We start from the raw sequence: 27043 nt of genomic DNA on the forward strand, positions 1-27043 counted from the left end.
AGTATTGTGGAACCAGTAATTGTACTCTAGCTAGTTGAAAGTAAGTTCGGAGGGCTGTAGTGCCGTAAATATGCTAATAGACCTGCAGCAGGTTTGTTAAACATGAATGATATCTCAGGAACACCTTTAGGGAATTTCTTCAAACACATTGTTTTGGCCGTAAATCAAGAATTCATATGCTTATTGTAAAAACAAATAGGATAAAATGATGTGTGATATTTTAGACAGACATGGTTATAAACTGGTAAGCGGAGGCCTGCAACCGCAAAGCTGCAGTTCTCGTTGTCTGATGCATGTCTTCTTGTTTGTGTGTTTGTTCCCTACAGGATGAGTACCAATTCTGCTACCACGCAGCTCTGGAGTACTTAGGAAGCTTTGATCACTATGCAACGTAAAAAGCCATCTCTTCCCCCCAGAATCCTGTCGTGCCCCCCCCCCCCCATCCCCCATCCCCTCCCCTCAACAGTTTCCTGAGCCATAGAAACTTTTTAAATTTGAAAACGACGACAGCAGACAATGATAATGCCATCCCTAATTCAGACACACCAAAACAGGATCTATTGTAGAATTTTTTTTTTTTTTTTTAAGAAGACGGCGCCCAACCAACCAGTTGAGATCAATTCCAATTCGACTTAATAGACCCTTTGGTGAGGAAGTGAGGAAGACATTGCCCCCAACCATGAAGAAAAGAAGAAAAAAAAAACCTCACCAGGAGAGGAAAACAAGACGCCGTGGCTCGAGCTGTGAGGCGGGAAATCGATCAAAGTGTCAAGACTGCTTACCTTACCTCAAGTGTTTCAATGTGGAGGACGTAAACATTCATGGACATTTTCTTCTTCAAAAATATCAAGCAACTAGTGAACGAAGCAAAAATCAGATGAAGAGAGGGCAGACGGATGTAGCCAAGACTGCGGTGACTTTCTTGTTTTTTTTTTATATCCCCGGGTGTACACAAGGGGGTTCAAGTATTTCTATCAACACATTTTTTTGTGAGCGATGATCAGAGAAATGACCAAAATTGTGGTTTGCCTGCGTGGACACAAAAATTTTACCCCCCAAAACTCTGGTAAGACAAAAAAAATGATTAAAAATCCAAACTAGCACGAGAACACTACCATCCAGCATCAAATAAACCTTGAGTTTTTTGCTTTTACACTGTCCCACTAATGATATGCGTAATTGTGTGAGGAAAAAAACACTCAACTCAACTCAACTGTTGAAGTTATACAGCAGTTCTCCAGCAGTATGAGCTTGGAGAAATGCAACTTTTGGTGGTTGTCGGGGAAGAAAGCAACAACACATATCTTAACGTTCAGTTTGGTGAATTGTGAACTTGTGTAAAATCAGTATCCTGAAGCAGGTAAAACCACGGCCATGTTGAAGAGCACCACAGTATATAAAGACGAGGAGACATCGAGGGGAGGGCGGGGACTTCGCCCATTGCCATGGAGATAACAGCTGGGTCCTCTCGTGGATGGATGGTCAAACATGGGAGAAAATGGCAACCGCGTTCCCATGATTTTTTTTCTACAATCACTCCTCTCTTTGGAACCCAGTGCATTGTGGGGGCTTCGGAGGGTTAACCATCCACCAGAGATGAGAAGCTTTTGGAACAAACAGAAACAAAAACAAACAAGGATCGCCACGGCTTTCTTTGTGTACAGTGACCAACGCTCATCATCATCGTTTCAAACTTCTTCTTTTTTTGTCTTATGAGGATTTTAATTTTTTTCTGTCAAAACCAAACATGCTGCTTATCTCGTGTATGCTGTAAGTGTGACTCTTGTCGGAGACAGGAACCTGACGAACAAAAAGATGCCAGCTCTGTCTGCTAACCGACTGAAAGCGCATCCACGTGACATCATCGTCCACCTGGTCTTTTCCCACCGCTCCTTTTTTTTTTTTTTTCTTTCTTCAGCCTCCTATAATCATCTATTTCATTGTATAAGACACTCAAGAGTGGCAGAGGCCTGTTGAAATGACAAAGCTGTACGTTCGCGTGGTTGAAAATTGGCCTTTAGTTCCACCGTGTGTGTGTTTGGTAACAAGGTGGATAAACAAGGTAGTCGCTTTGGTTCTTTGTCCTCCGTTTTTATAGATGATTATCTCTGTCGGACCCGGGCAGCCATGTTGGATCTCAACGCCATGATGGGAAAGTGAATTTTTTTTCAGTACAAGTTACTTGCACATCCCTAAGGAGATAAAAAAAAAAAAAAAAAAGAAACTTGAAACAAATAAACCCCCCCAAAACAACTGAAGTTGGATTTGACGCACTAGTGTATATGTGTCTGATGAAGAAAAAAAAATCAAGGTTTTGAAACACCACGTTTTCATTTGGAGATCTTTGGTACAGACGGATTCTGGAGGTTTCTGAAGGGTGTGTGCACAAAAACCGGAGTGATGGACAGAACTGTGTGTAATCTTTTCTTATTTCCAAAAAAGCCTTATTGTTATTGTAACATTATGAAAAACATTACTGTTGTATTATGACGACTTATTTTACATTACATAGTTGACTTTTTATTTTGTTTTTTGGGTTTAGTTTTTTAACAGAGATGTTGTATCACACATTTTTTTAAATTAGCAGGAGAAGAAAAAATGCTTATTTGTTCATATTATGTTGAAAGACATTCTATTTTTTCACTGTAGAAATGTTAAGTATAACATGTCTGTGTGTTTGTGTGCATATATGTATGTTTATATATATATTGCACACTCACACATGCATATATATTTAAATGCAGAATATAAAGATATATCCAAACACTTAGTATTAATTACATATTTCTCCTCATCATGTTTTTTTTATACCAGCCAGTGCTCATGTTTGAAAATATGACTTTTTATTGATTTAGTTTCGCGTGTTTGTTTTTTGTAATCTTAGAAACGTTTCTTGAGAAAACGGCGGAGGTGATGTGAGTGCTTTGCCTGAATCCTCTGCCTCCACTCACCGATGTTAAACTTCTACCCCCGGGTAGAGCCAGTGCCGCTGAGGAGATGCCATTTTAAACCTTTGTTAAGATTCTTTATTATCATTTACTTTAGGCATTAGTGTTCTTCTTTTTTTTTTGAGCAACTGTTAAATGATGAACTGGTCTACAAAATATCTAATCAATCAAAAATGTCATAATTGAACTTTTTTTTTTGTTTTTGTTAGCTATATCAGCCCAACTTTAACGTACTGTACCTTGTATGATCATGTACAGACTATGACCCTCACCGTTTTTAAAGAAAATTCTCTTAAGTTCTTTCTCTTTTTTTTTTAAACTTTTATTATTTTCCGACATAATGTGGTCTTTCATTTTGTTAGATATCCACTATGATCTAGAATATACCTGTAAATAAACAAATATATAGATTATATGTATTTGTATCATTTGACCCTCAAAAATCTCAGAATCTCAAAGATGGGAGGTTCTGCTCGATATACGACTTCCCGGTGTTTGTAAAAGCCTGTTTTCTCAAATGTTCTTTCTCCAGCCGTGCTCCCTGGTCTTTAATTACCTCTCGCTTTTTTTTCTTTTTTTTTCTGCCTTTAATTTCCCCTGCTAGCAGTTAAACTGGGAAACAAGCCAGCTTGTGTTCTCACACCTATAGCCTCAATGAGGGCATGCAATCAGAATCAGATATCTGCTGGTACCATTTAGCCGAGGATGGGGAGTTAGTCCACTCGCTAACCATTAGATATTGCTGATCAACTATCAATTCAAGGTCCTGTTACATCCTCATTCTGGATGTAGACATGACCTTTTTCCTGCCCTGGCATTAGGGGGAGGGGGGTTATACTAGAGATAAGATGGACTTTTTCTCTTTCACACCATGGAAATATAGCAATTTGTGGGGTTTTCTGTTTAAATAATTAGTCTCAACTTTGAACAAAAAAGGGATTACAAAAGGTGTAGATTCTTAATTGTATCCACCAATATAACCCAAAGGTGATATCCATTCCTTTTCATGTCCCTTGAAGCCCCAGAGAGTCCCCAGCTGTTAAACTGCCTAAAATGCCAAGGTGTTCATAAATATGTAATTGTCTGATGGACAAACGCAGCTTTGCTAAAGGCGATACATACGTTCAGTTGCAACATGTTGATTTCTTTTCTCCCTAGAGCATTTTTTAAGCATTGTATAGAAACTATGTTTTTGTTGTTTTTTTTGTTCAGCCATGTTTCATTTGTGGGATGCAGAAAGAAAATCAGGACTCAATGAAACGAAACAGTGCGATGCAACCAAGGGAAGACCAAGACAACCAAAAACTTGCTGCGTATTCACATTTCCAGCATGTCGTTTCTGAACAGCGGGAGGGGGCTTGAGATGTTTCACAATGAACTGAAGTCTTCTGGAACTCAAAAAAGCCCCCAAAAGCCAAAACCCAAACTCGTAGAAGTCTTTGGAAGCTCGTGCAATGTGTTACTCTTTTGACTTCATGTAAAGATGCTAGACTTTTGAAAAAAAAAACGGACGCCAAATCTACTGGAATATGTTGCAGCATATTTGTGGTTTGGTGGTTCTGGGGATGGGGGAGGGGGAGGGGGGACTAACAAAAAAAACAACACTAACAAAAAAAATGACATCAAAAAGAATAGAGCATATACAGTACATACGGACAAAATTAAAAAGAATCCAAACTCAGCAAAATAGTTTTTTTCCTTTGTATGAGGGCCAAGTGCGACCACTTTCAAACGTTCACTTCTAACTGAAACAATAATTGGTTTAAAGCCACTGTGTATGTAGATATGTTGACTTTGTATTAAAGAAATGTTGTCTGAAAAACATTTTGCTTGTCATTTTTTGTTTGGCTGGTTATGTAATGGTGTGATTCTTCTAGTGTGTGTGAAATATTCAATATTCAATTGCCCCATTCATGACACTGGAACCTGCTTTGAAAATTCGGTGCGACAAGCGTTGAAGCACACAGATGGTGCACTTCTTTTGTTGATAGACGGCTTGATTAGTTTCCTCATATTTGTCCAAGCCGCCTCTTCACAAACACATCCCGATGGGTCCTTAAGCCCCTCTTCAAGCTTGATAAATGTCACCCAGACAGGCTGATATTGGTGCAGCGGCAAACCTTCACCTGGTGATATTTGTTCTCTCATTTGTTTTTTAAGATATTTATAACCTCGATGTCAAATGTTTGTACCAAACTTTATTGTATCTAAGCTTTAGATTACATCCCACAAATGTCAGTTGTATCAGTTGTCACATGCAGGTACCTCTTTCTCGAGGTAACTTTAAACATTCTTTACGTTATGGCATGTTTTGTATTTTTTTGTTTTTTTTTGTTTTAGTTATTAAACAATTGTGTAATTTCTTGTAGGCTCCAACATGGGGTCTCTGAAATGACATGATCCCAAAAAGTTTTTTCTTCCAAAAATGTATGTATGTTCAAAAATACACATTGACATGAATACAACCTATAATAAGCAAATATAAATCCTTCTATTTGTTTAATGTAATGTGGTGAAATTGTGAAATGCCAATATAGAATTAACATATGTTCTATAAATCAATCTTTATCATTATAAAGTACTTTCATGGCACTTTAGGCGACACTACACATTATTACTGGCCCGGTTTAATAAGCAACACGATTTTATATGATATGTAATAGGGGGTCCCTCCACCAGCCATGTGTCAAGCTGCTGCCAATGTGCCAACCAGCTCATCGTCACCTGAAACCTGCAATCCGTGACAACAATACCGCTGAGTCGCGAGAGCACTGTCATTTATTAAAGGCTAATATACACAGAGTGACACCCTGTTTCAAGGATGATGCTTCTAATTGTCTGCTCAGGAAAAAAAAAGCTGTTTCAGTCTGTTCTTCTCTAATAGAAGGCGAGCCAACAGACCAAGTGCGAGGGCAGGCGAAGAAGTGAATTAGGGCGGCGATTATGCAGTGATTCAGACAGCAGCTCATTAGGACCCAGCTAAGCAAGCAATCAACGAATCAATGTGACAGTGGACCCAAAAGCCACAGAAATGTGTAATAAATGGCAAAGCGATAAATTGGATTATCCACAGCCCCGTGGCCAAGCGCTTTCTGTTGCAAATGACAAATCAATCCAATCGTGCCATGACAAAAAAAAAAAGAGGCCAAAAGAACCAGGAACAAGCCTTTGAGCTGCAAGCGGCCGTGGAGGTTATCTGTCTGAGATGTGCCTTGTTAAGGCTGTGGTTCTCCAGAGGTCATTCCTGTATGATATTCAGGGCTTTAAAATATTCATGCCGGACCATTAGGTGTTTATGACTGCCTCTTATAATAGGAGATTTACCTACATTTGAACTCCAGCCAGAACAGTAAAGGTGTCAGAGGGGGTACCATGCCACATGACTACTGATTCACAGAGGAGAACGCAGCTCCGCGATGAGGTCTCGATGATGTAAATTAGCAGCGAAGGAGCGATTATAAATAAATAAAATGCAGAGACAGCAGGATCACTTCCCACCGCAGGGTACTCCGATTACTAAGGGATCCAGATGAGGAGCACGGGGGGATGGATGGATGGATGGATGGATGGATGGATGGATGGATGGATGGATGGATGGATGGATAGGTTGGTATATGGGTAGGTAGGTAGGTAGGTAGGTAGGTAGGTAGGTAGGTAGGTAGGTAGGTAGGTAGGTAGGTAGGTCGGTTGGTCGGTCGGTCGCTGGGTGGATGGACGGAAGGATAGGTCGGTCGGTCGGTCGGTCGCTGGATGGATGGAGGATGGATGGATGGATGGATGGATGGATGGATAGATAGATAGATAGATAGATAGATAGATAGATAGATAGATAGGATAGATAGATAGATAGATAGATAGATAGATAGATAGATAGATAGATAGATAGATAGATAGATAGATAGATAGATAGCACTTATCCAGTATAAACTGTATTTTCACTGAATCCTGCTTCCCATCCTGCAGAAAACTTGTTTTCTCAAAAGGCATTGCTGCCATCTACAGGGTATTCCATTCCATCCGTCTGACAAACACTGAAGACCAATTTACATTCAGTTTAATCAAAGATTGACATGCATGATTAATCGAAATGCATTTTCTTTTTTTTCCCCCAGAGGCTCTAGCTAATCATCGGAGCGGGATATATGCTGTGTAATGCTGTCGATCCGATACACCAACACACGGAATCAATGCAATCAGACAAGTAGGTGTTGACCCTTTCACTCTACCACCAGATACCTTTTTACGAAAAATACATAGTTTTGGGAAGCGTCTTGAATGCTGCTTTCCCTCCCTCCCTTCTGTTTGAGCATCTGTCAGTAGTAAACAGTGACATGAGTCCTGTGTTTATGTTCTCATGCTGTTTTTTTCCTATAATTTGTCTTATATTCCCTTCCATCCTCTCTGTCTCTCTGTTTCCAGCCAGAGCTCCACCGCTGACTGACTGCTGCTATTAAAACGGGAAGAACGGTTACACACTCTCACTCTTTTCACTCACTCTGTCCTTCCCTCATCTACCATTTTTATTTCTTCCTCTTTGTCCACTGTTAGTCCTCCCCCACACTCCTGTGTTTACATTCAGCACAACCATGCCAGTGGCCTTGTTCTCAGGACTCTGATTGATCGGTCCGATGCTGGTACAGACTGAAATATTGGTCGGACTACCATGAAATTTGGTCTGAATATATATTTATAGGAATAATTTTAGTTTGAATTCCTGTGAATGAAGATTTCCCATTTTAAAAAGATGAGGCTAAACATACTGATAATTAGTTATTTCATATCTGGTGTGTTATTACATGAAAACTGAAGCTCATACAAGGTTAAAAAGCTTTTGTTTGCCCATGGCTATTCTGCATGTTTCAGAGGAAAAGTTTGTGTATGCCTTCGGCTCTGCTTTTCAAGTATTACCTCATTTTGTAGCCATGTCGGTGTCACAATTTCTACTATTTAAAATGTAGTGAAACCTGTCTCAGAACTAAAATTAATTCAAATGTAATTTATCATGACAAAAAGGTTGACAGATCTGGTCACAAGATGTATTTGTTTTTAAAAATGTACATAGAAATATTCCACACAAGGCATTATTTTTTCATTGGTAGATGAGATATTGATCCACTGTACAAAGTTAGATGTGAGAGAGGAAAGACACATTTTTCTTGTTAAAATATTCACAACATATGCCCATATAAGGAAAAGACCAAACACCAAGAGCAGTAAACCTTGTAATCAAATATTTAAGTAGTATATCTCAAGAAACAGTTGTTCTACAGATCTCTCTAAAAGGAAAATCTTCATTTGGACTTTGAAAATAAGCTCAGTACTGTAGGGATAATGGCTCTGTAATGGGAAAACAGAGCTTTCTGCTCTGTGAAGTGAGTTTTACAGTAATGATCAGGGATACATGAAACCATCAGCAGTAGAACCATTAAAGCCTCCCTGTAAACATGTCAATTTGGGCATAATTAAATCACATTCCAGCAGAGAGGAGCCGAGAAATTGAGTTTCGGCTGAAAAACGATGGTCATTGCTTTATAATTTTGGTTTTACTAACATAGGTGGAGCCTTTTAACGGGCGGCCGGTCGTGTTCAACCTCTCGTCGTAGTGGATTCACAAACTGAAATAACGCATGATGCACATTTCAGCCATCCGGGGGCATGAACCCGCAAATATGAGCCCTGTAAAAAAGCTAGCTCACTGCGTTGTTATGAACCGGACTCTCCACCTGTGTTCTTTATGTCGCCTTTCAGGGTTTATTGGGCAAAACCAGTCTACGTATGACATTATCAACTATAAGCTTAACTACCATATGACCCCTGTCACAACACATGTCCTTGTGTAACAGTATATGTCATGCTGCGGTGAAATCCTGTTCCTGTGGGGGGGTTAGATTGCATGTATTTTAGAGAACTTGTTCCCTGAGGTGGATTCAGTCTAACCTCCAGAACCGGCCATGAGGATAAGGTCATTCAAAGAGAAGACAACTATCTCCCCCTAGTGTCCCATCTGTGTCAGTACATTTTCAGGAAGGTGTATTGCAGTATACTGTTGGAGCGTTTGCCTTTAAACACCTCATTGATCTCAATTAACTCCTTTTTTTTAGCATGGGCTCCAACCTGTCTTTCTGTTTGTCTTAGCCTACATGCTTTTATTATAATGAAGTATGCTACATATTTTAAGGCCCTACAAGACTGGAGACATAAGAGGAAAGCTTTGCAATGTTTCATGTAATGCCCTCAGACTTTTTCTTGGCTGGAGTTGTTTTCTAGTTTTGGAGCGTTTCTGTACTACCTTTCCCACATGTGCTCATCTACACACCTCTAAATCAGCCTTGCTCAAATTCCTCCCCTGCCAATCAGAGGCAGGCGAGGAGCCTGTCTTCCCCCTCTCCTGCGCTTCCCCCTCTCCTGCGCTTCCCCCTCTCCTGCGCTTCCCCGCCCATCTCTTCACCTGCACTTCATCCCCTCGTCAGATGAGTTTGTATTTCCTGGAGGCTTTGCTGGATCCTTGCTCTTGCTCTGTACTAAAACTGTGACTAAATATTCATTTCTTCAAGTTTCTGTTCATAACTGGATCCAACCAGGCAATCTTAGTTTATTTCATATGGAAAGAGGTAAAAACAGGTATACCTTGTATGTCACCCGCTAAAGTAGACCATTCCAGTTCTTAACCTGTCCTTGAAATTAGTTGAATGTCTTCTGATCGTTTGAGAGGCCAGCGGATTACAAACATTACGTACAACAAGCGATACTGTAAGGTTTGTAATACTTCCGTTTACCTGGTGCAAGAGCTTTGTCTACAGAAGGATTTCCGTCAAAATTAGAAATTCGCTGGATAGTGAAAGTAAGTAAGTATAAGTACAAGTTTTTAGGGGAGAAATAGAACTCCATCATCAGCATACTTTTTGAAGATCAAATTTTATATTTTTCCTTCTTAAATTGGTGCCTTAACCAGGGCATGTTCCACCATTTAGGAATAAAAACAGTTGTAGAATTTACAGAGAGGCAGGAAGTTTCTTCACTACAGGAGTACCGTCTATCTCCCAGCCTGCTAGCTTTGGCCCCGCTAGTCAGCAGCCTCCTCGTCTGCAAGCTTTCGGGCTGCCTCCCCATCTGCCAGCCCCCAGTTGTCCAGTCCCCAGTATGCTAGTTACCAGCATGCTAGCCATCAATGTCACCAGCATCTCCTTCAGCCGGCACCTTGGCCTGCTGTGCCTCCAACTAGCATCCCAGCTGGCTAGCTTCCTGTCTGCTCTTGAATCAGCCAGAACGCCTCTGTCTGAACCAGACTTTTTAGTAGTACCCTTTCCTGTGTACTCTCCTGGCTATTTCTGCATTATTTATTTACAAGGTATCTAGAAGTCGGGCCCTTAGAAGGAAACGGGGGTCCCCTGGGCAACACTGAATCTCTTCCCAGGACATACCTGGGTTTCCTGTGCTGCAGCAGTCTCCTATGATAGGACAGTTTGGGTTGCCTTTTTATCCATAAGGCTCCTAATTTAAGGCTCAGAGTCACTAATTCTGTGAAATGTTTCAAAAAGGTTCCCACGCACATCACCACGTACTAGCAGTACGACTCATGCCTTTCACCTTGAGTAATCGGCCTCTGAAGTAGTGTTCCAACATGCCTACACCGATGGATGAGAATGAAATGAGAGGGGACCTTTTTCAAGGTGCGTTGATTCCTACGTGGAGACTGAAAGAAGTCAACGGCTCTCTCTGCATTTCTTGGGGTATTTATTGTCAAATGGATTGTTGCCTTCCTTCAAGACCAAAACGTTTCCGTCTGAGCTGCATCTATGGAGACATTTGCCACAGGTGTGACCCTCCGGCTGAGTTCAGGCAACGTTGCGTGAGTTATTTTCTCCGGTAGCCTTGCTACAATGTATCTTTTCCACTTTACCTTTACAGCTCATTAGAGTAACATAGGGACAGCTTGCTTGGGGACTGGTTTTCGTAGACTGATGTATGTCATCTATAGACATTTTTAGTCGATTGAATGAATGCTTTACTAAACACACACACTAAAGTTTAGTGTGTGTGTGTGTGTGTGTGTGTGTGTGTGTGTGTGTGTGTGTGTGTGTGTGTGTGTGTGTGTGTGTGTGTGTGTGTGAAATCGCTTTTTTCTGACTTCTCTCTCGTTCTAAGATAATTAGCATTAATCACTTCAACTTCTGTCTTGCTTTTCCCATAGTTGTGGGTGAAGCAAGTCAGCTGAGTAATCCTCCCACTGAGCAGCTTCACTGGAGCAATACGGAGTTGGTTTGTCTAAAATGAATAGGCTAAGTTAAAATTAAAAAAAAAAAAAGTTTGAAAATTGAATGGTGAAATGGCGATTGCATGATTTGAACAATTAATCCACCTGTGGACTCATTACACAGCTTTAGAATCATGGTTTGAGGTCAGTAAGATGAGAAAGAGTCCAGGTTTGTGAAAATATAATCATATAATTGGCAAAGCTAACAGATCATACAAATAAGGCAGGTAGATTATACATAATCATGGTCTCCAAAAAAACATTCATTCCCACCCAAAAAAAATGCATTGTGATTTACGTTTTGAGAGAATCTTGTGACTATATCTGATCTTGATGTATCAGAAATATGTTTCATATAATTGTGCAGAAGTCCACAAAGGCAGGATGTTTTGGTGGTGCCTGGGCCAAAAAATACAGGGCATTCACCCAGGAGACAGAAGTTTGTGACCCCTGATAACCTTGTGCACTTTAGTTGCATGGGAACACAATTTCGTAGGAGACAGGGTTGAATTAATTGCAAAGTCACTATAATCTGTTGAGCAGTAATTTGAAAATGTTTCTAGTCAATGAGGTATTAATACCTGTATAAAAATCATTAATTGCATTTTTAGAAATTGAACAGCGGGAGAGAGTAAAATATGGAGTAAATATCTAAATTTTGTATATAGTTATTATATATGGTAGTGTTCATGATAATAAACCTACAATACCATAAAAGTCTGTAAAGGATTAGAATAGACACCCTTTTCTGAAGAGGAGAGAAATTGTAATTTCAGAAACTTTCTGGGGCTGTGAATTGAAGAGAGTTTCTTAGTGCAGACAAATATCAGATTGCAGTCTGCTAAAAATGATTAAATCTTTTCTTTTAGCTTGTGAGTGGATGTTATGGATATTATAGTTTACAGTGATGACAGTAAAATGCAGCAAATGTATATATGTTTGAATGTAGGTGCCTACAGTATATACAATATGGATTTGTGTGTAGTCGTGTAATATGAATGCAATAATAATATGGGCGAGATGAAGGGAAATGAATAGAAAGTAGGTGTTTGTGGGTATGAGCAAGTAGCATAATGGATGCAGAGGAGAGGGAGATAATAGGTTTTGTGTTGGTGGGAGGGTAAAAAATTGTGTTAGGAAAGATTAGAGATGTTAGATGCCAATTGTCCCACTATGGTCAGGTCTGATTCTGCATAATGTTGAGGAAATCACTCCGAATCCTTTTAAGGGGTTAGCTGGAGTGGAGTGTAATATAATTTACGAGGAGACGGTGAGTTTACAGACACACAGAGTGGATCTGAGTAGGTAAGCTACAAAGAGAACAATGGAGCAGGGAGGCCAGTTTACACTGAACAAAACGACACAAAGGGGACGGATGCAAACTAAATTGTGATGTCTGTCCTTTTCTAGCGTTTTAAATACAGAGGCTCTGTCACGTCCCCCCTGGCATCTGATGCTGACACACAACCCCACCCCCCCCCCGCCCCCTCCCCCCTTTTTAGCTTCTGAATGAAATGCACCTGGCTTTAGGTAACTGCTTTTTTTATTTGCATCATCGTTGGATGCTCGGAAAAAGGGGCTCCGGGAGAGTGACGATGTAGTGTAAAGACCAAAAAGAAGCCAGACATGGCAGGTATGAGGGCTCAAACAATCATTGGACTTTCACCCAGGAAACTGGTGTCCGTGTCCCAAAATTATGTTTGTTATATATTTTCCGTACTTATGTTTTTTACTTTTCAGTTTTAAGCCCAACTATGACATTTTTTCCTAAACCTAAGGATATTTTTTTTATTCACAACGTGAAGGCAAAGGCAGAGTAGGTCATTTGGAAAAACCACAGAGACTTTGAACGCATCGCAGAACTGAAAAAGTTCCACCCCCTTCATTCAGACCTCTGTTCAAAACCGCGCCCCCAGAACGCCAAACGAGTGCTCGAGATCAGCAGAGTGCAATCAGGAAGTAAGCATTGACAGACTGGATTGGCTGTCCAATTATTTTCTCCGGCCCAACTTTTTTGATTGGACGGTGTTTTTACGGTCTTGCCACGGCCACAGATGACATTTTTGAAAATAGTTTTATGTCAGAGCATTTCATTTATTCGTTGCTATCGGTATGTTACGAGGTATGCAAGTTATATAACAGAAAGTGTTTCTGAATAGAATCACCTACTCAACCTTTAACCAAATGAAAACAGCCCTAATCTGACAAAGTATAGTTGTAATGGCAACGAATTGGATGTTTCAGGCTAATGTAGTCAAACAATAATGCCAGCGTTCAGTTTATTATAACAGAGAGAAAGAGAGTAATGGTGTGAACGTGATGAGATTAGATAGGTAATCTGGAGCACTTCAAGGTGTCTCTGAATCTGTGGTTAAACTTTTTGCATTCATGGTTATGCAAATGTTAATGATATTCATGAAATGTGCTGTGTTTGGGCAGATATGAGGGAAGTTGGAGCAAGAAGGATTATGTATAGATAATAGAAACAAATTAACCATACAAGATATAACTGTGAAAAGTTACACTTATTTGGTAATAAAAGAGGAACTGACCATCTACATACCATTTTAAGTATTTCATGTTTTCCTACAGTCGCAGCTTCCTACTTTAAGATAAGATAAGATAATCATTTTATTAGTCCAAAGGATGGGAAATTCATGGTGTGAGTTATTGCATCTCTCCACAGACTGAATTTTTCTCCCTGATTTGGCCCTGGTTTGGTTATTTACTGTTGGCGATAATGTCACCAACCCGGTATTTTGCTTGACAGCAAGGATCATCGTCAAGAAGGCAGAACACTTGTTAGTATTCTCCAGAAATCCTTGGTCGCTTTCCTTGTTAAATTTTGCTGAGGTTTTGTTCAGTGAGTTTGGTGAGCTATCTAAAACTGTCCTTCAAGGGCCGGAGCTCTTTGTGTGAAAAAAAATCTCAATAAAATGTAATTGTGGAACGAAGAATGGAAAGTTTTAAGTCTGGGGAAGGATTTTATTGGGTCACTGGTTCAGAAAGGTCTTGTTAGGGAGTTGTAGCTTTTGTGTCAAGAGAATTGCAAGCTGTCTGTAGTTGCTTGAGGTCAGTTGGATATAAAGTGTTACCTTTTAAGCAGAATATCTAGAGGTGTCTCGGATGAAATCCAACATGGATGCGATAAGGCTCAGTGTTTCGGCTTTCGTCCACATCTTCCTCATTGTTGTCTGGCCCAACTCACAATGTGCCATAATGGGAGAAACTAGAGATGGACCTAGTTTTTCAAAATAAAAGTGCTCGTCAGATGTTGTTTATCCTTATTCCAACACAGACAATTAAATGAAACCTCAAGACTTTCTCAGCACACTCATTAAGTCCTTGCGCTAGATTCCCAGCTGAAATTCTTCCATTGCTCACTCTATGTATTTTGCATCCTTCATCCCTTTCCCAGTTTTCCAACTATTCATACTGCTCCAGCTGCTTTTGCATGCATTTTCAACTCGTATCTACTGATTCATACTCCCGTCTTTCATACATGGAATGATGGATGGATTTATTCAACTTTTAATGGCAGCAATGCCTTTTTTTTCCACATTTCTCATCCATTTATTGGTATTAATCAACTTGAAACAAATGCTTTTTCTTTTTCAAATCTTCCTTCTTCTTCCCCTTCTTCTGCAAGCCAGCAATTGAGCGTAGCCTCACATTTTCAGCATCCAGCATTCACACCATCATTTCTTCAGAAACAGCCTTTCCTAGTATATTTTAATGTGCAGATATAGATTACATGGACAGCAGATTATTTCTAACATTTGATCCATGTAAAAAGGTGATATTATTTCTCTCAAACAAGGAAACCCTCCGCTTGTCAACTAGTTCTGAGTTGAGGAATTAGAGAGGCAACCTGAGGACATTAGCACCTGAGCCTTGATGCAGTTGGCTGCCAAATGGACCAATCTGGTGTTCAACTAAGCAGAACCCGTTTGTTTGTTTGTTTGTTTGTTTGTTCTCAGCAGCTGGATGTCATCTAAGAGGCAGGGGGAACAGCAAGGGCACTGCACTTCCCGGTTGTCGGCATGGTGATAACCTCATTCGTCTTTCATTTATTTTTTACATGATGAGGCTCTCTAGTCTCCAGTCTCCAATTGCTTTATTTGGTTGTGGTATTTGTAGAGGTTTTTCCCCCGAATTGGACGTGTTTCATTTGTTTGTGTTATCTATTTATATTTTCATGTAACCTTACGTCATACTTTTTGAATTTTGCCTTGTATGCACTAAAACATGAGAGAGATAAATGTATCCACTTTGCAAAAAACACTGCATATTTAAATGGAGAGACAAGACATCGTTTCAGAGGTCATGACATAGAAAACATATGTAACTTAAGCACTATGTGCTTGTAATGGTATCTACTAAATTACATCCATGTGAATGATGGTAGGAGAAGTAGTTCCTACAACATTATGTCTCTAATGTTGGCTTTACTCTGCACTCCCGGTGTATGAAGCCCAAAGTTTTCTTGAGTGTAATAGATTGGAGTTATTCGTGCTCCTACGGTTTCATTTCTTATCTCAGACTCTTTCATCTACCACATGGGGGATGGATGAGGGAATATCTGTCGCGCTCTTGTCGCAGCAAAACTTCCAAAATGGCCTAAAGCAAAGCTGTAGCTCTGTAAAATGGGTGCATCCACTGTGTCGTGCTTCAGTGCTTCAGAATGTGTGCTGCACTTAAAAATGGTTACCTATGTGCATAATAAATGCCATGAAATACCATAATATATACAAACTGACAATGTCAGGAACCACTGAATGATTAATTACTCTTTTCACCATTTTATATTGGATTTTACCTAAAAAAAGCTCTAAAAAAAACTATTCTCATTCAATTTCCACTTGAAGGCAAGCCTCATTCATCACAAGCTACAAAGCAGTGATGCCACATTTTGGTATCACTCCCTCATATTTCCAGAATGATGCTGATCAGACCTTATTTTAGCCAAATACAAGATTTTGATTGATGAATTATAATAATTGAGTCCTGGAAAAAAAAAACTAAATTTAAACTTAATCGTGTGCCTCAGCTGAAAATGATAGCACCACTTTTGCATGAAAGGTCTGTATCGGAGTCCCATCACACCAAGATTACAGGCTTTGTCTCTTAATTGGCAAAAAGGGCTGCCCGCACTAAAGAAGTCAGAGTGCTCAGAGTGCTGCTAGGCTAATGGGTGTGGGAAGAGAAATTACAAGCACTTCTCACTGATAACGATGCCATACTCCACCGCTCACTGTCATTCTTGTTTACATTTTTGCTGTTCATGGACTCTCATGTTTGTCCCCATTGGATAGGGCCCAAATTGTGAATTCAGTGTTGATCCACTGGCTGCTTTATTCGCAGATTCTTAGGAGGGAGAACTTATTTATACTGGCTCCGTCGATGGACATGTTGATGAATGATCTTGTGACATTCATGGGGTCGTAATGCAAATATCATGTAAACTGTGATACATCGCTTCACATCAGAAGACAAGACATTTGCAAATTATTCCAACTTTATGGACGTTGTACATGTGCAGCCATATATACACCGTATTATAATAATATGTACAATTGTCAGTTATTGCAAAAGGTGGAGGAGGGGATGGTGACCTGGGGCTGGTGCATTCTGGGTATGGGGGATGGTGTCAGGACTGCATTGTCTTTTAAATCAGCAGTAGAACTAATTGTGGGGGGGGGATTACAGCCCTCCACATAGCTGGAGGTATTTGGCTGCTTTGAGGCACATCTGTACTGCAGATGTCGATCTGAACAACTCATTCAGTTATGTCTTCTAAGGCCAGAATCTATAAAAAAAAAAAATATCTGCTGATGGCGTGTTCAGCTTTATCCAATTGTTCCAGAAAAGACTTGTACATGAGGCTGATTACTCACATTCATTTGTAATGGCGTACGTATTTTTTAATGGTTTCATGTGACGTTTTGCTGCTTTTATGAGAAAAAAGCTTTCTATTTCATTTCTATTGATATTTTGGGACTTTGGGAGCATTGACCTCTTTCTACCCGGAAAACATCTCCACCTCCCAGTTTGATGCTTTCACTTCTCATGCCGCTGCTTAAAATACCATGTGGAGTCTCTTCACAGAGCTCTTCCCCCTTTTGTCTTCCGGGGAGGGGTTAACGTTCTAAAGGAAGCCCGACTGGAGCCGAAGAGATGACTATCTGCAGGGGAGGGGAGTGCAGATGATCGGGGGTTCCTGCTAACAGCCTGCTGTAAGACCTTCATATGGGATTTTTATTTCCATCAGATGGAACTCTGGCATATGTGACACGTTTCACACCTCGTCCTGCGACTATTGTTTGTGTTATTTATCTTTCTAAGTCCGTGGCGATGGCTGGGATGGAGTAGGGAAAACTTTCCAACGGAGAGTCAACTTGAAAGCTTCTGTGGTGGTAAGACACATTTTTATCACTTGGTAAACCATGTATAACCTTGTTTATGATTTTTTGAAACATAAAAGATTAATTGATACCTGGAATTTAAACTTTAAACCAATCCAAACATGTGGGACTTTGTTTGAGATTTGTATGTTAGCCCTTGTACATTTATGATTGTAAATATTTATCAGAATAAACAGGCTTATTCTAGGATTCTTATTTTCAGGGCATCAGTAGAAGTTGCATTTATGTCAACTGTAATCAATCGATCATTGATTGATTGATTCAACTGTAATGGTTTTGTTTTGTCACTGTTAATTTGCAAATGTAAATGCAGGTGTTAAGCATACTTTCAACAAACTCATCATTTGTTGTTATGTAGCTTGTAATTCATGTTTAAGAGACCATTGACTAACTCAGGTTATGCAGATTTAAGTCTGAACAAATGCAGACTTTTTGGTTTATTATAATGAATTGATAGAACTTAATTTCACCATTTTAACGAATGGTCATTCAGACTCTTCTAAACTCTATAAAATGCACTTGAGCCTAATGGTTAACTCCCACTGATGATGCATGCGGAATAAATCGCAGCTTGACCACTGGAGGGGGGGGATTTGTTTGACATTGGATCCAATGTAGATCAAGGGACAGCTGCAAAATCTTCCAAAAAATATTGAATTAGCTCAACATCATGATCAATTTGTCAGAGTTCTTATACACATCAGATATGTTGTGTCTTCAGTTGTTCTTTTCCTCTCCCTGCGTTTCTGAACTATTGGATCAACTGAAACTATATTTTCTGGCATATATACATTTCTAATATTGGTAGAATTAATCATACAGGGTCAAGCTGAATTCATATTCTAGTTCTTTTATTTGAAATTATGTATGATGTTTTAATTTGTTCACCTCACTGAGAGCGCGATTCCAAAGCCACGTTATTGGCCAAGTACACTCAATCAAGATTCAAAGGTTTATTATCATATGCACAGTAAAGAAACCTGTTTCCCTTTACCGTCTTCGTTTGCTGTCCACCGAATGCCAAACAATGTAAATTCTAACTATAAAAATAGATAAATAGTACAAAAACAAAGTCATATAAAAGGCACATAAATAAAACAACAATAAAACAGTGCAAATATAAATGTAACTAGTGCAATTATGCATGTGCAAACTTATGTGTAATTAATGTGCAATTCTAAAATGCAGTCCCTGATTGTACTACTATCGCTTAGGGGTCTGATGGCAGTGGGGGAAGAAATGCAAGGTACTCCCATATTTAGTGTTAACTTTCATGTACATAGCACTGTCGCCTCACAGCGAGAGGGTAGTTTGATTCCCGGGTTGGCCCCGGGTTCCTTCTGTGTGGAGTTTGCATGTCCTCCCCGTGTAAGCGTGGGTTCTCTCCGGGTTCTCAGGCTTCCTCCCACATTCCAAAGACATGCAGGATGGGGATAGGTTGATTGATGACTCTAAATTGCCCGTAGGTGTGAATGTGAGAGTGAATGGTTGTTTGTCTCTACATGTCGGCCCTGCGATAGACTGGCGACCTGTCCAGGGTGTACCCTGCCTTCGCCCAATGACAGCTGGGATCGGCTCCAGACCCCCCGCGACCCTGAATACAGGATAAGCGGTAGACCATGGATGGATGGATGGACTTTCATGTACATTTGTCCCTTTTGCCTTATTAATAAAGTAGTTTCGCATCACAAACCATAGTGGAGTGTCTTGGCTTCTTTTTGTTCAGTAATTATCATGCCATAGCCGATTCATACCCGGGTTAAACAAAATGAAGCCAATCCGTTTGGCATTTAAAAAAAAAAAAAAAAAAGTTCCTCCATTTATGAACCTCATGATAGATATTTTGTACACACATACAGTTCATGCACCTTGCAATTAAGTTTCTGTATTTTCCATTATTTGGAATAGGAAACCACTGGACTAACTCGCTGAAGCAATTTTGAATATAATATATTGATTTTAGACACTAACAAGGCTCTTTTGGCTAATGGCACACTAAAAGGTTTTCAGGGTCGTACAAAAACTGGCGCCAAGCAACGTCTGTCTCATCCTGTTATTCCCTGATGTATGGAAGCCCCTGATAATGGTGTACAGATAGCTTTTTTGTAAGATCCAATGGTTTCTCTCGATTCATGTTTACAGCCTTTTTGGAAGAAAATTGTGACAATTAGACAAAACTGCTGCCGTGCCTATTGCATAATATAAACCACACATTTACAAGATTATACCAGTTGAACAATGTGCACTTAGCATCACCACTTAGCATCGTTTCCCACAATGGATGTTTACACCAGCAAATTTCCTGTTAAGTGTTGTGCTTTCCCTTCTGAAATTTAGGTAATGGTTGAAATAAAAAACAAACACAAGAAACCATCCTCTCTGAGGTCTCTGGTTTCATTTGTATGTGTCATTTTGTTTAACCCGGGTATGAATCGGCTATGGCATGATAATTACTGAACAAAAATGGCAGTTTAAAAAAGTTACTGTAACACAAGTGAACAAATTTACGATGGTGCATAAGAGCCACTGTAGGAGAAGAAGAAAACGAGCCGAGAAAGTGGCAATATTTCGAGAAAGTCGCAAATTAGCGAGTTTATGAAGTAAGCAAGCAACTTAATTACTTTGTCTATGACAAGTGAAAGCTAGCGCTAACAACTTAGCCCAACCACCCGATCAATAAACACCCAAAAGATGACAATTTGGCCCTATAAAAAAAACAATAACCATCAACAGCCATCACCCTAAGGCACTTAACGAGGCGTTGTCACACGTTGTGATATAATAATTAGAAAAATAAATGCGTACATTTATGGGAAGTTCTGTGACTTTATAAAGTAGCAAATTTGTTACTTTACAAACTTGCAAATTTGTGACTTTTTTTCTCAGAATATTGCCCACCTCTCTTGTCTCCGTTTTTTCCCCCCCTATAGTGGCCATAATACACGTCGTACAAATTGCATTTCAGTTGTAATTTGTGTGTTGCATGCGAGATTCAAGATTCCAATTTGTATTCACACACAGTAGAAACATAGTTCACAGTCAGCAACTCAATTCTTATTTTGAAGTTTTCCTTCAAACAGTGACCTCAAATACGAAAGAAAAGAATGAAAATATATACTAAAACTATAAAGGTATAAATGGATAAAAATATGTACAAAATAACAAACAGGATTCAAAGTCAGTGCCGTTTAGCAGCCATTAATGAATAGGTTATGAATATAGTGCAAATATGAAGTTATGGATATAAATATAAAAGGATATAGTGCAATGAAGATGGTGCAAATATGCAAATGTACAGTTCACAGAGTTGGTTTGAATGTGACAGTCATTCAGCAGCCCGATGGCTTGTGGATACAAACTGTTTCTGAGTCTTGTCCTTTCATTTAGTTTTACCAAAAATAAAGTAATTAAAACATTTCACCGAATTCCATGATGTGCTGAAAATGAGTTTTTGTTTAACATTGATTGCATGATGTAATATGAGATCAGTGATAAGCAAAGGAACCTGATGCAAAATAATTAATTACTTCCTGACAGCATAGTTGCATAGTTGTCTCATGCAGTTTTAATTATATTCTGAAACATATTTATTTCAGCCCAGTTTATTAATGGAAACTTTATTTATCTTGGAGACTTAGCTGAATTTGTGTTTTGTCTCCAGTTTGCTTTCTTTTTTTAACCCAATTTCATTCACAAGTTTTACTTTTAGGTATCAGGTAAAATCAAAATATATGATATTGTATAATGATGTTTATATGGGGTTTATATAGGGTAGGTTCAATTTTGAATGTTTCATTTTTTATTCCTTTAAATTATTTCCAGATATCAATACCCACATATGCCATCAAACAAATATTACAAGTTAAATTATGTTTATTTAATTCCCATATTTTATTTCCCTTAAAGACTAACATGTACCCTCACTTCTCTCGTAGATAGTCTACTATCTGACTTTGATGAGCAGTGTCTAGGGAACAGACTGCTAGGGACAACATCATGAACTGATTATGACACTGTGTTATTATTTCCTGTAAGTGACTGTCAGTCCTCTTCACATAACACATTTCCTGCCAGGATACGACAGCTCTCCTCCTCTCTGTTTATATCGGTCCGTCATTGTGTTATGTGCTGTACGTCTCAAGTATTCACTCAGACCATGGTGTAAATCAACTTTATATGATTTATATCCATCCTAATAAATGCAGTCATTGTACTTCAAGGTGCTTTGGATAAAACATTGATTTAGGATCATAGGAAGTTATAGGGCCTTATTTGTTTGTAATTTTAGTGATTCTTCTTATTGGAAACAATTATTGAAACTACCAAGTAAATATCTGAGGTCAGGGAAGAAGTCAAGGCTAAAAAGGCGTCAGACAGAGCAAACAATAGGAGCAGTCAGATAATCAGACCAGACCAACCTGAAGGAAAACTGTGAAATAATACCTGAAACTGTCCATCCATTGCCGTTTACGGCACAATTTCCTTTTGGTGCACTCATTTTCAGTCTCATAAATTGGTTTAGGAACTATGACTACACTGCTGGCCTTTTTTTTTACTCCTGTTTCTTACATTGTCTGACATTGTTCAAGGGTTTCTGCAGGTTCCAACAAGGTAAATGTGAGGCTTTTCTAGACCTTTTTAAGACGATTATAAATGCAATTTGAGACCCACGTTCATACTGGCAAAAAATTAGGAAGGAGTCCCAGAATTAAAACATTTACATTTACATTACATTACATTTAGGGCATTTAGCAGACGCTTTTGTCCAAAGTGACTTACAATAAGTACATTTGTCAAAAGAAAGAAACCACAACATAAGTAAAAACAAGTGTTAGGTCCTCGTCTGAGTAAAGTAGTAGCTGTTCAGCAAACATACCTTAAGAATAACAGTGCTATAAAGTGCTATAGGTAAGAACATAGAAGTACTTCTTTTGGGGGGGGGGGGTGTTGTTAGTGGGTCATGCTATGTAGCGTCGAGGTGAAGTCTGAACAGGTGTGAAGTCTGAACAGAACTGTTGAACTTGGGAGGTGGATAGTTTCTTTCCTTTTGCTCATTTAATTTGTATTGTAGGATTTCAATGTTTAACTTTTATCCTTTTTTAAAAAACAATTTTAAGTTTGAATTGAGAATTAAAATCCTCACATTTGTCTTGTCTCTCCCTCTCTTGTGTTATCAGAAATCGACAACCCCTCAGCAGCTGACCACCATGAATGCCTCCGCCATGCCGCTCGCCAACAACACCCCACTCTGCTACTCCATCAACAGCCCTCCATTCAACTACCAGCATACCATCGCCTCGGCCTACTTCTCCTCGGTCTTCAGCATGTTGGGCATCACCTCCAATTTCATCGCCTTGGTCGTTCTCATCAAGTCCTTCCAGCGGACTCACAGCCGCTCGCGCAACTTCCTGATCTTCCTGGGCGGACTGGTGGTCACCGACTTGATGGGTCTCCTGGTCACCGGCTCCATCGTAATCACCTTCCACGTCACGCACTTTAATTGGCGGCGGTTAGATCCACACTGCCACTTCTGCAACTTCATGGGCATGTCGATGGTCTTCTACGGACTGTGTCCGCTGATGCTCGGCGCCGCCATGGCCGTGGAGCGCTTCATCGGCATCAACTGTCCCTTCGCACGCACCACCAGCATGCCCAAAAGGCGGACGGTCTACATGGTGCTGATGGTGTGGTCAAGCGCCGGCAGCATCGCTCTGCTGCCCCTGACGGGCATCGGCAGCTATCACATGCAGATGCCCGGCTCCTGGTGTTTTTTCAACATCAGCGCCGAGGGAAAGGACATGGCCTTCTCACTGCTCTTCTCGCTGGTCGGGTTGATCAGCCTCGCCGTGTCATTTCTGCTGAACACGGTGAGCGTCGTGACCCTAATCAAGGTGTGCTGCGGACAGGATCGGAGCCAGCGTCGCAGGGACTATGAAGTGGAGATGATGGTTCAGCTCATCCTTATCATGGTCATCGCTTCCATCTGCTGGTGCCCCCTACTGGTGAGTTTGCCCATTTGAGCTCTGCATGTAATATGTTTCCGACTGATCTTATGCTGCTGCTGGTTCATGAGGATGATGAGGATTTGAAGTTCCTCAAATGGTAGCCTACCAGATGATGCTGGTAAGAATAGGGGAAAATAAGAGTTTAAAAAAAAGCCCCTACAATGCCTGCAGTGGAATGATAATCCTCTAGAGGGCAGAATACATGTCTCAGGTCATATACAACAGGTTTTTAAGGAAAGTATTGATCGTGTTGATAAAATAGGTCTCAGGAATCCAGGTAGCAAATATGATACAAATGGGTGAATGTGTCTTCTTTGACTGCAGGCTGGTCACTCAATATTTATGTTTTCCAACATGTATGACAGCATTTTGAACATTTTTAGCAATCGACTATAAATATCTTTGAATATCCACCAGAAATATAACAAAGCACTTTGACTAATGGTGTCCCCCGAATTAGGGATTTCTCAGGTAGCTAAAAGCACCCGACCGTTCTATCTGTCCAGCTGTGGTCGCTACCAGAATCATCCTTCAAAGGCTCCTCGAACCATAATGAGGCATCACAAATTCCTCAGCTCCTTTTCTCTGCCTTCCCTCTATATGCTTCATTTCTCCTTAGCAATGCAGCTCCCTAACAAGTTGATCTGAAAGACTTCTGATTTTTACCCTGCAAGAAGGCCCCTTAATGCCTGTAGTTGAGATCACACATCTCAGCTTTGAAGCATGGGTGTAATCAGTGCCTTTTAAGGTAAATCTCCAGTTATTGCAACTTGGATTTTTACTTCTGTAGCTCTACTTCTAGTCTGGTTCTGTCTGCCGCAGTACACTCAACAATGTGTTTGTTGATAACATGCCAACATCACTGAAATTAGGTCCAAGAATCATTAAAAAAAGGAATGTGAAGATAGAACCATTGTAAACACAAGCAGTATAAACGTTATATCATTGAACCTATTTTTAGAATACTGAGATTTATTGTCCATAATAAGAAGTTATCGTCACCAATGAGACAAGCTACAAAAATATAACCTAATTTGTAATAAACTACCATTTTCCTGTGATCAGTCTTCTTCACTGGAGTATTTGAATAAGGCTAATAACTGTAAAAGAAACATACTATAAAATAATTACACAACCACCTCTCCATCCATGATCCTCCCTCTTATTTGTCCCAGTGTATCTTAAATCAAAAAATGGGACTGTGATTCAAATTATACAATAAACGTAAATCCATGTGTAGACAATTTGGTGTAGAATTTGTTTGTGCACCATTCAATTCAAATGAAAATGAAAATGGAAATACATGACATAACCATCAGTGTAAGGAACAGAAGGGCCAAGGCAATCTGACTGCATCAAATATGTTTCTGCAGTCCTGTCTAACCTCGGTTGTTTGACAACTTGCACAGATATATATTCTGCTGAGTGTGGTGACGGCTGATCCCCTAAGAGAAGAGATTGTTTTGTTCTACATACGAATGGCCACCTGCAATCAGATATTTGACCCCTGGATATACATCATGTGTAAAGTATCCCGAATAAGGCGAGTAAAAAGTTTAAAAAAAAATGCCGAAAGGTTGTTACAATAACACAGCATCCCCATAGCAACTGCTAACCCCATCATACCTTTGGGCTGTGGTTGGCCAGCTAATGAAACTAATGGATGGACTGTACAACACAGTTTAATCGATGCCTTGCCGTTTTCAAACTTTTACTCATAAGCACGTTGGCAGCATGCTCCACAGTGGTTGGTTTTTGCTGTTGCTATGTTCACCTCATTCCATTCGCAGTCATTTAATAAACATTTCATTTGAGAATGTTCTGCTCTTTTTCATATCTGTTTATTGCACTTGGGCCTGCCTTTAGTCACCGAGTCAAAACAGTGACTTTTTGTGTCTGAGAAAAGTTTTCCTAACTAAACCTCTGGTTTGCACTTCATCTCAACACTTGCACGCAACCATTACAATGGTGGTACTTCAAGTGGATGTATACTGTTTCCTCACACTACTTGGGTGTAACCCACAGAACGGGTTTATTTGGCATCAGCTGCATTTGGGACGGGGAAAAAAAACAGAGTCGAGTGAGGGAGGCAAAATTCTGAGAAAGAAAGTTGTTGCTTGGTTCCACTAACACTAGATGTATGCAGTTGCTATGACAACAAGTGAATGCTACTGCTAGCATCTTAGCCCAACCGCCCGATCAATAAACACAAAAGATGACAATTTGGCCCATATAAAAAAAAACAACAACAATAACCATCATCAGCCATCACCCTAAGGACCTTAGAGGTGTTGTCACATGTTGTGATGTATTAATTAGCAAAATATATGCGTACATAGCTAGAATACATGCCAGTTGTTAGCATTGTAATCAACTCGCAAAATTGCCACTTTATGAACTTGCAAATTTGCTACTTTTTTTCTCTAAATATTGCCCCCCTCTCTCGGCTCCATTTTTTCCCCCTAATATTATAATAATTTTCCTTTTGTCCCAAAACGCTGTCGTACTGGGCTAATGCTAATGCTTATTTTATTATTTATCTCCTTTCAACTCTTTTCAACAATCATTTGCTGTCTGATGATTTGGGTCTCATCCTCTCATCCCTCCCCCAATCCTTTCCTCAATTATTTCTATGCCTCTTCTTTCCTATCATCCTTATCCTCATTTCTATCCCTTCAACAATAGGTCTTTATTGCACAAACTGTGCTTTCCGGAGGTCCCCTCCAGATCAAATACCTCCTGCTCTGGCTACGCTTCGCCACCTGGAACCAGATCCTGGATCCGTGGGTATACATGCTGTTTCGAAGGGCGATGCTCAAGAGAATCTTCCCCCGCTTCGACTGGTCTCGCGGCTCAATTATGACTATGAATCCATCTATCAGTGACACCGTACGGAGGTTGACACGCTCTTCACTTGGGAGCACCCCGGATCCAGCCGAAACAGGAAAGCCATAGAAATCTAATGCAACAGCCGCATCTACGTTGACGCCTCCACCTCCTACACTGTTTGGACGTGAGTTATTGCAGCAGCCCAAGTGACATCATTGGGGTTATAGAATGAGTTTGACTACGTTTTCATGTTAACTGTGGCCAGGATTAGAAACGGGATTGCATGAATAATCTAAAATAATTACATTTTTTTATTGCATACCACCAAAATATTAAACAGTATTAGCAATGGCACTTTAATTAAGAGCAAAATATGAAGAGACATTTTTTTTTATCATTTTGTATGTATGGAACCCTTTTCTGATTTACCTGTCTTTACATCCCTACTGTGGGAAGTACCAGTTAGATCTATACACCCTTGTTATTACAAGTCTTCATTGCTTCCAGCAACCATTTCTCTGTAATCATTTAATAAGGTTTGTTTATGCAAAAGTTATTTTACAGTCATTTATTTTGCATTTT

At 39.8% G+C, this 27043-nt stretch overlaps 2 protein-coding genes across 7 annotated transcripts in view; both read left to right on the plus strand.

Moving 5' to 3' along the window:
- ptprsa (protein tyrosine phosphatase receptor type Sa) overlaps nucleotides 1–4772 on the plus strand; it is a 168520-nt gene extending 163748 nt beyond the window's left edge. For all 5 annotated transcript variants that reach the window (XM_084012035.1, XM_084012037.1, XM_084012036.1 and 2 more), the window contains one exon: nucleotides 327–4772. In XM_084012035.1, the coding sequence (XP_083868161.1) occupies nucleotides 327–395 (69 nt within the window). In that variant the 3' untranslated portion in view covers nucleotides 396–4772. The remainder of the gene's footprint in view (nucleotides 1–326) is intronic.
- Nucleotides 4773–17403: 12631 nt separating this feature from the next.
- On the plus strand, nucleotides 17404–26592 carry tbxa2r (thromboxane A2 receptor). 2 transcript variants are annotated; one of them, XM_084010684.1, is made up of 4 exons: nucleotides 17404–17618; nucleotides 22805–23629; nucleotides 25042–25175; nucleotides 26318–26592. In XM_084010684.1, exons 2-4 carry the CDS (start codon nucleotides 22835–22837, stop codon nucleotides 26493–26495), a joined length of 1107 nt encoding a protein of 368 aa, XP_083866810.1. In that variant the 5' UTR covers nucleotides 17404–17618; nucleotides 22805–22834; the 3' UTR covers nucleotides 26496–26592. The 2 variants fall into 2 exon arrangements, with proteins under 2 accessions (XP_083866810.1, XP_083866811.1); XM_084010685.1 differs by lacking the exon at nucleotides 25042–25175.
- The last annotated feature ends 451 nt before the right edge of the window (nucleotides 26593–27043 follow it).

Source organism: Eutrigla gurnardus (assembly GCF_963514095.1).
Source record: "Eutrigla gurnardus genome assembly, chromosome: 6".
NCBI lineage: Eukaryota > Metazoa > Chordata > Actinopteri > Perciformes > Triglidae > Eutrigla > Eutrigla gurnardus.

What these genes read in the sequence shown, in the direction of transcription:
- tbxa2r (XM_084010684.1), top strand. Translation starts at nt 22,835, where the DNA reads ATGAATGCCTCCGCCATGCCGCTCGCCAACAACACCCCACTCTGCTAC. An exon ending in TCTGCTGGTGCCCCCTACTG is followed by an intron (nt 23,630 to 25,041) that starts GTGAGTTTGCCC and finishes CAACTTGCACAG; the next exon opens with ATATATATTCTGCTGAGTGT. An exon ending in TGTAAAGTATCCCGAATAAG is followed by an intron (nt 25,176 to 26,317) that starts GCGAGTAAAAAG and finishes CTTCAACAATAG; the next exon opens with GTCTTTATTGCACAAACTGT.